The sequence below is a fragment of the Pongo abelii genome, chromosome 5 (assembly GCF_028885655.2).
Source record: "Pongo abelii isolate AG06213 chromosome 5, NHGRI_mPonAbe1-v2.0_pri, whole genome shotgun sequence".
Lineage (NCBI taxonomy): Eukaryota > Metazoa > Chordata > Mammalia > Primates > Hominidae > Pongo > Pongo abelii.
Window position 1 is genome coordinate 33,615,284 of NC_071990.2, and position 9,375 is coordinate 33,624,658.

Below are 9,375 nucleotides of genomic sequence, written 5' to 3' on the forward strand. Positions count from 1 at the left end.
GGGCCACCTCTGCTGCATCTGCCAGAACTCCCAAGCTTCACTGACCTCCTGTGATGATGGGGCTCCTGGTGCTGACACAGCTCGGCCTCTTTATGAGAGGCTCCTGCACAGAGGGACCAGGACTGCACGGACACCTCCTTGCCTAGGGCTCTGCTTCCACAGCTGGGCTGTAGCCCTTCTTTCTTCCTGTCTTCTTGGTTCTGAAGCAGGAGGCCTTCCCAGGGCACTCCGGTTTGCCATGTTTCTTTTACTCATTCGGCCAAACATATTTATTGGTGGCCAATTTTGTGACATCAATGTGCTAAGCACTGGGGTAGTGGTGAACAAAAGTTAGGTCCCTGTCCATGTAGCTTAGGGTCCAGCTGAGAATACCAACATTTAATAAGACATCACAATGAAATGTGCTGAGAGTCATGGAACAGGGACACCTAATCTAGTGGGAGAGACAGCAAAGCCCTTTCTAACAATGTGAAGTTTATGATGAGAACTGGAGAATAAGTAGAAATTAGCCCCGTAAAAGAATGGGGGCGAAGAGGCTTACTGTTTTATACAAATTGCTTCCAACAGCAGAAAAATGCTTCATGAGATAATTACGTAGATACAGAGTTATAACCAACATTAAAAACAAAACAAGCTGCCAGGCACGGTGGCTCACGTCTGTAATCCCAGCACTTTGGGAGGCCGATGTGGGCAGATCACGAGGTCAGGAATTCGAGACCAGCCTGGGGAGGCCAACATGGAGAAACCTTGTCTCTACTAAAAATACAAAAATTAACCGGGCGTGGTGGTGGGCGTCTGTAATCCCAGCTACCCAAGAGGCTGAGGCAGGAGAATCGCTTGAACCTGGGAGGCAGAGGTTGCAGTGAGCCGAGATTGTGCCACTGCACTCCAGCCTGGGCAACAGAGCAAGACTCCATCTCAAAAACATTAAAAAAAGAAGGAAAAGAAAACTAAAAACAAAACAAGCAAACAAACAAACAAAAACCTTTCAAAAAAAGAGCATACTTTCAAACTATTTTATAAGACTTAATATAACCCAGCCTGGTCACAGTGGCTCATGCCTGTAACCCCAGCATTTTGAGAAGCCAAGGCGGGTGGATCTCTTGAGGCCAGGAGTTCGAGACCAGCCTGGCCAACATGGCAAAACCTCATCTCTACTAAAAATTTAAAAACATTTTTTTAAAAAATTAGGCAACCATGGTGGCACATGCCTGTAATCCCAGCTATTCGGGACTCTGAGACACAAGAATAGCTTGAACCTGGGAGGTGGAGGTTGCAATGAGCTGAGACTGTGCCACTGCACTCCAGCTTGGGTGACAGAGCAAGACTCTATCTCAAAAAAAAAAAAAAAATTAATATAACTCTATAACAATATTAGACAAAGACAGTGAAAGAAAGGAAAGCTATAGGCTAATCTCACTGACAAACATACCTGGAAAAATCCTAAATAAAAGTTTTGCAAATCAAACCAAGCCGTGTGTGTGAGCATGTGTGTGTATTTGTGTACAATGCTAACTTGACAATGAAAAATAAAAAATCCATAAATAATGACTTATTCACTTAGCATAATGTTTTTGAGGTTCCTCACAGTTGTAGCATGTAATATATCACTACCGCATTCCTTTTTTTTTTTCTTTCCTTGAGACAGGGTCTTACTCTGTTGCCCAGGCTGGAGTGTAGTGGTGTGATCATGGTTCACTGTAGCCTCCACCTCCTGGGCTCAAGTGATACTCCGACCTCTTGCCTTCCGAGTAGCTGGGACCACAGGCACGAGTCACCATGTCCAGCTAATTTTTTTTTTTTTTTTTGAGGAAGCAATTTCTTTAATTTTATTGGAATCCAGGACACAACAAGAAAAACACCCAAAAACCACATGGAGACAGAAGATGAGACACAACTTCTTCCCCACCACCTCCCTGCTCTAGAGTGGGGACAAAGTGGGGCTGAGACAGCTGGGGGGAGACCTGAACCTCAGTCCAGCCCTATAGGCTCCAGGCCTGCAGGGAAGGAGGGTAATGGGGAGGCAGGGCCCGCCCCCCAGTGTAGGGAAACAGCTGAGGGAAGACCCCCCTCAAAAGGCTCCACCTCCTCACCAGCACTGCTGCCCAGGGACAGTGAGCCCACAGCAGCAAGGGGACCCCGGGGCCACGGCCACATTCATGACTGAGAAGCAGCTGAGTGGAGGCAGGAGACACGATTATCTGGGCAGAATCAGTTAGGGCAGGGGCCTGGGAGGGCCCCATGGGCCAAACCCTGACGTCACAGGAGGGGTCCCAAAGCGGGGCTAGTGAGTGAGGTCCTGAGTGAGTGAGTCAGCGGCTGGGCCCCTTTCTCCAGCTGCCTGTAACCCCTCCAATACTGCTGCCAGGGGGGCCCGCTTCCAGCGAAATGGGATAAGAAAGCAGCCTGCCCCTGCTGCAGACAGAGCCAGGTGGCTGAGGCCAGGAAGGAAGGCCCGGCCAGGCCTTGCCACATGCCCCCAGAGGCCTGTGGGAAAAGGACAGGTCCGGAAGGGTGGGGACAGGGGCTCGACCGGCTCAGATCCAAGATGGTGCCACGCTTGCTTGCTGAGTCCCCCATGAGCTGGGGTACTGCACTGGGGCCAGCGACTAGTTAGACAGGAGGCAGCAGCTTCTCAAGAAATTCCTTCACAGCTGCCATCTCCTGAGGACAGGAGCTGTGCATGACACCCGGGTATGTCTTGAACTGGACCCTGGCAGGTATGACAACAGACCAGAGCTTCTCAGCCGTCAGAGCCCCAAACCGTACAGGCACCATGGGGTCCAGCTCCCCATGGCACTGGAGGATGGCCAGGTCCTTGGCACTGCCATTAGCTGCCTGGGGTAAGGCCCGGTGCAGAGGCAGCCCGCAGCTCAACACCACGATGCCAGCCAGAGGGTGGGGGCAGGTGAGGGCCGTGTAGAGGGACAGGGCCCCGCCCTGTGAAAAGCCTCCCAGGATGATTCGATTGGCAGGGATCCCATTCTTCATTTCATGCTCAATCAAGGCCTTGATGTTCTCTGCTGCCTTTTTGATGCCAGCCTCGTCCTCTGGGGCATCTGGACCCAGCCCCATCAGGTCAAACCAGGAGGGCATCACCATCTTCATGTTGAGGGTCACAGGGATCCTAGGCACATGGGGACAGATGTACTTGACATGAGGGAGCCGGATGGTGGAGAGGGCGTAAGCCCAGCTGTGCCCTGTGTCTCCAAGTCCATGTAAAAAAATAACCACGGCCGTTTCCCGCTCAGCTCCAGACACGGTGGCAGCATCGGTGAGCAGAGGCACAGACATGGTGTTACCACACATACACCACATGGCTCCATGGCAGGGGCCTCCACTCTCTGGGACTTCTGAGACTGCTTGGGCAATTCTCCTCTTTCTCCCGCAGACACACCCTCTTCCGCCTCGGCCGCCCCCACCGGAACACTAATTTTTTTATTTTTTTATTTTTAGTGGACATGGGGCCTCCCTATGTTACTTACCTAGCCTGGTCTCAAACTCCTAGGCTCCAGGGATCCTCTTGCCTCAGCCTCCGAAAGTGCTGGGATTACCATGCTCAGCCCATCACTCCCTGTGTTCCTTTTTTCTTTGAGACAGAGTCTTACTGTGTCACCCAGGCTGGAGTGCAGTGGTATGGTCATGGCTCACTGCAACATCGACCTCCCAGGCTCGAGTGATCCTCCCATCTCAACCTCCCTAGTAGCTGGCATTCCTTTTTATGGCTGAATAATACTCCACTGTATGTACAGATCACAATTTATTTATCCATTCATCAGTTAGCGGGCATTTGGGCTGTTTTCACCTTTTGGCTATTATAAATAATGCTGCTATAAACATTTGTATACAAGTTTCTGTGTGGCTATATATCTTCATTTTTCTTGGGTATATACCTGGGAGTGGAATTGCTGGATCATCTCCTAGATAAACAAAGCCAGACACTAGCTAAAGTGGTAAGGACAGGACAGGCACAGTGGCTCACGCCTGTAGTCCCAGCACTTTGGGAGGCCGAGGTGGGCGGATCACTTGAGGTAAGGAATTCAAGACCAGCCTGACCAACATGGTGAAACCCCATCTCTACTAAAATACAAAAATTAGCTGGGCATGGTGGTGAACACCTGTAATCCCAGCTACTCAGGAGACTGAGGCAGGAGAATCGCCTGAACCCAGGAGGCGGAGGTTGCAGTAAACGAAGATTGTGCCATTACACCCCAGCCTGGGCCACATAGCAAGTCTCCATCTCAAAATAATAATAAATAAATAAACAAACAAATAAATAAATAAATAAAGTGGTAAGAACAGATTTTAATCAGTGACATACTATTGCAATAGGGAAAAGAGTCTAGCTTGAACTGAACTCAACTTTGATTTGTAGAGATAACTGGGCATTTTAAAGCAAGAATGGAAGAACAGAGAGGGTGAGTGGGGACTCAATGACGTCAGAGAAGTGACAGATTACAAAAAGTGGGAAGGGGGTTGGTCTGTATTAAGCCCACCTGGACTTGTTAGCTGGGGCTTATCATTAGGCTCCTACACTCTCACAGCAGCTGGGAAACAGGGGCCTTACCTTCAGCTGTGGGCTGGAACAAACAGTATGTTCTTTTGGCAGCCTTGAGTTCTCTCAGTCAGACACTTTAAAGGGCATTAGGGTCATCCTAGAGATGTGGCCTTGAACTGTTAGAAACTATGTTAGTGTTCGTGAAAGTCTTTATCAGGTCGGACGCAGTAGCTCACGCCTATAATCCCAGCACTTTGGGAGGCTGAGATGGGAGGGTCACCTGCTGTCAGGAGTTCGAGACCAGCCTGGCCAACATACTGAAACCCCGTCTCTACTAAAAGTACAAAAATTAGCCAGGCATGGTGGCAGGTGCCTGTAATCCCAGCTACTCAGGAGGATGATGCAGTCGAATCGCCTGAACCCAGGAGGCAGAGGTTGCAGTCAGCCGAGATCGCACCACTGCACTCCAGACTGGGTGACACAGCAAGACTCCATCTCAAAAAAAAAAAAAAAAAAAAGTCCTTATCATCCAAGATTGAGGCCTAGCTGAGAAAGGGTTCAGAGGAACCTGGCATGCACTTGATCAGGAGAGAATCTTTGTTCATATGGCAAATCTGTGTTTAACTCTAAAAAATCCTGGTTATTTGGCCAGGTGTGGTGGCTAATGCCTGTAATCCTAGCACTTTGGGATGCCGAGGTGGGCAGATCACTTGAGGTCAGGAGTTCGAAACCAGCCTGGCCAACATGGTGAAACCCTATCTCTACTAAAAATACAAAAAAAACTAGCTGGGCATGGTGGCAGGCCCCTGTAATCCCAGCTACTCGGGAGGCTGAGGCAGGAGAATTGTTTGAACCCGGGAGGTGGAGGTTGCAGTGAGCGAAGAACGGGCCATTGCACTCCAGCCTGGGGGCAACAAGAGTGAAACTCTGTCTCAAAAAAAAAAAAAAATCCTAGTTAGCTTTTTTTTTTTTTTTTTTTTTTTTTGAGATGGAGTCTTGCTCTGTTGCCTAGGCTGGAGTGCAGTGGCGCGATCTCGGCTCACTGCAACCTCCACCTCCCTGGTTCACGCCATTCTCCTGCCTCAGCCTCCCGAGTAGCTGGGACTACAGGCACCTGCCACCACAACCCGCTAATTTTTTCTATTTTTAGTAGAGATGGAGTTTCACTGTGTTAGCCAGGATGGTCTCAATCTCCTGACCTCGTGATCTGCCCGCCTCAGCCTCCCAAAGTGCTGGGATTACAGGTGTGAGCCACCGTGCCCAGCCCCTGGTTATCTTTTTGTACCTTTTGAAATATATGTAAATATGCTGGTTTTGCAAACATTAAATTAATAATAAAAGCCATGCCATAGCAGACTACATCATATACAGGTATATAACCAAGAAAGAATTACTACCTAGAATTTACAAAGAACACCACAAATTGATATGAAAAAGACAACCAACCCAAGAGAAAAAAAAAATTTAAATAAAGGAAAGATAATCCCTCAAAGAGAAAATAGAAAATGCAAATTAATACTGACATTTTGGGCTTCAAAAAAAAAGCAAATTAAAATAACGACAAGGGCTGGGTGCGGTGGCTCATGCCTGTAATCCCAGCACTTTGGGAGGCTGAGGCGGGTGGATCATGAGGTCAGGAGTTCAAGACCAGCGTGGCCAAGATGGTGAAACCCCATCTCTACTAAAAATACAAAAATTAGCTGAGTGTGGTGGCAGGCGCCTATAATCCCTGCTACTCAGGAGGCAGAGGCAGGAGAGTTGCTTGAACCCAGAGAGGGGGTGGGAGCACAGAGGTTGTAGTGAGCTGAGATCGTACCACTGCACTCCAGCCTGGGCGACAGAGTGAGACTCCGTCTCAAAATAAATAAATAAATAAATAAATAAATAAATAAATAAATAAAATAACAATGAGGTGAAAAAAATAATAAAATAATAAAATAACAAGGCGACATTCATTAAATTGGCAAAGACAGGTTTGGGAATATCAGATATTGTTGAAGCTCCAGGGCAACAGGGACTCTCTTCTAGTGGATGGGAGTGTAAACCGGAAAAACCACTGTGGAGACCATTTGGCAATATCTAGTAGAGTTGATAATACAGCTCTACTTATGAGCTTATACTCAGCCTGTCCCACATTTGCTCAAGAAGGCATGCAGAAGTATGTTCATTGCAGCATTTTTTAATATAACAGTATATAAAGTAATTGGAAATAATTTAAAATCCATAAACAGAAGAATGGATACATTATTTGTGATATATTTATATAATTGAATATTAAAGAGCTGCATTATTCAACATGGTAGCAATGAGCCACATGTGGCTATTTAAACTTAAATTTAAATAATTAAAATTACATCTATGTTTTACATTTTAAAAATTTAAATTTAGTTCCTCGGCCAGGCACGGTGGTTCATGCCTGTAATCCCACCACTTTGGGAGGCCGAGGCGGGCAGATCAGGAGGTCAAGAGATCGAGACCATCCTGGCCAACAGGGTGAAACCCCATCTCTATTAAAAATACACAAATTAGTTGGGTGTGGTGGCACACGCCTGTAGTCCCAGCTACTCAGGAAGCTGAGGCAAGAGAATCCCTCGAACCTTGGAGGTGGAGGTTGCAGTGAGCTGAGATCATGCCACTGCACTCCAGCCTGGCGACAGAGCAAGACTCCATCTCAAAAATTAGTTCCTTAGTCACATTAGCCACATTTCAAGTGCTCAGTAGCCACATGTGATTAGTGAGTACCATGTTAGACAATGCTGATATAGAAAATTTCCATCATTGCAGAAAGTTCTATTGGACAGCACTATTCTACAACATAAAATGAGCTAACTGGGTCTAAATATTTCAAAAAGAAAAAAAAAAAACAAAAGACATCAAAATATAAGACTCAAAAATATGAAGTTCATCAGAAAAAGAAAGCAAGTTGTAGAACACATAGAATATACTCCTATTTAAAATTTGGTGCAGCATGATGACTATAGTTAATAACAATGTATTGCAGGCCGGGTGCGGTGGCTCATGCCTGTAATCCCAGCACTTTGGGAGGCTGAGGAGGGCAGATCACCTGAGGTCAGGAGTTCAAGACCAGCCTGGCCAATATGGTGAAACCCCGTCACTACTAAAAATACAAAAATTAGCCAGGCGTGGTGGTGCACACCTGTAGTCCCAGCTACTCGGGAGGCTGGGGCAGGAGAATCTCATGGACCCAGAAGGCAGAGGTTGCAGTGAGACAAGATCACACCATTGTACCTCAGCCTGGGCGTCATAGCAAGACTCCCTCTCAAACAAAACAAAACAAAACAAAACTGGCTGGGCGCGGTGGCTCACGCCTGTAATCCCAGCACTTTGGGAGGCCGAGGCGGGTGGATAACGAGGTCAGGAGATCAAGATCATCCTGGCTAACACGGTGAAACCCCGTCTCTACTAAAAATACAAAAAAAAAAAAAAAAAAAATTAGCTGTGTAGTGGCGGACTCCTGTAGTCCCAGCTACTCGGGAGGCTGAGGCAGAAGAATGGCATGAACCCAGGAGGCGGAGCTTGCAGTGAGCAGAGATAGCACCACTGCACTCCAGCCTGGGTGACAGAGCGAAATTCCATCTCGAGAAAAAAACAAAACAAAACAAAACAAACCAATATATTGTATTCTTGAAAAATGTTAAGAGATTGAATGTTGTGTTCTCACCACAAAAATGATAATTATGTGAGGTAATGCATATGTTGATTAGCTAGATTTAGTCATTCCAAGTTTATATATGCTTCAAAATAGCATGTAATAGCTATCGAAACTAAGAATTAGGCTGGGCACAGAGGCTCACACCTGAAATCCCAGTGCTTTGGTAGGCCAAGGCAAGAGGATTGTGTGAACCCAAGAGTTTGAAACCAGCTTGGGCAATATAGGCAGGCCATGTCTCTACAAAAAATACAAAAAATTAGCTGGGCGTGGTGGCTGGAGCCTGTAGTCTCAGCTATAGGCTGAGCTGGGAGGATCACCGGAGCCCAGGTGTTTGAGACTGCAGTGAGCCGTGACTGTGGCAGTGCCCCCCAGCCTGGGAGACTCGTCTCAAAAAAATAATGAAAATAAAAATAAAAAAGCAGGCCAGGCGCGGTGGCTTATGCCTGTAATCCCAGCACTTCCGGAGGCTGACGTGGACGGATCACTTGAGGCCAGGAGCTCAGGAACAGTCTGGCCAACAAGGAGAAACCCCATCTCTATCAAAAAATAAAAAAAATTAACTGGACATGGTGGTGCATGCTTGTAGTCCCAGCTACTCTGGAGGCTGAGGCATGAGAATCTCTTGAATCCAGGAGGTTGAAGTTGCAGTGAGCCAAGAAGATCATTCTACTGCACTCCAGTCTGGGTGACAGAGCTAGAATTTGTCTCAAAAATAAATAAATAAATATTTAATAAATAAATAAATAATCAAACCAAAACCAAACCATCATGTCCTATATGATAAATATGTAAAATTTATCTGTCAATTTAAAAATAATAGGCTGGGCACGTTGGCTCATGCCTGTAATCCCAGCACTTTGGAAGGCCAAGGCAGGTGGATCACCTGAGGTCAGGAGTTCGAGACCAGCCTGGCCAACATAGCGAAACCCTGTCTGTACTAAAAATACAAAAATTACCTGGGCGTGTAATCCCAGCACTTTGGGAGGCCGAGGCAGGTGGATCATGAGGTCAGGAGATCGAGACCATCCTGGCTAACATGGTGAAACCCCGTCTCTACTAAAAAAATACAAAAAATTAGCCAAGCGTTGTGGCAGGCGCCTGTAGTCCCAGCTACTTGGGAGGCTGAGGCGGGAGAATAGCGTGAACCCAGGAGGCGGAGCTTGCAGTGAGCCGAGATTGCGCCACTGCACTCCAGCCTGGGCGA

The 9,375-nt window shown here is 47.1% G+C and overlaps 1 protein-coding gene across 1 annotated transcript; it reads right to left on the bottom strand.

The window, feature by feature from the left end:
- Positions 1–2,099: 2,099 nt before the first annotated feature.
- Positions 2,100–3,371, bottom strand: LOC100458661 (acyl-protein thioesterase 2). The gene has a single exon (XM_002816750.5). It carries the CDS (start codon positions 3,316–3,318, stop codon positions 2,614–2,616), a length of 705 nt encoding a protein of 234 aa, XP_002816796.2. The 5' UTR covers positions 3,319–3,371; the 3' UTR covers positions 2,100–2,613.
- Between the last annotated feature and the right edge of the window lie 6,004 nt (positions 3,372–9,375).

What these genes read in the sequence shown, in the direction of transcription:
- LOC100458661 (XM_002816750.5), bottom strand. Translation starts at nt 3,318, where the DNA reads ATGTGGTGTATGTGTGGTAACACCATGTCTGTGCCTCTGCTCACCGAT.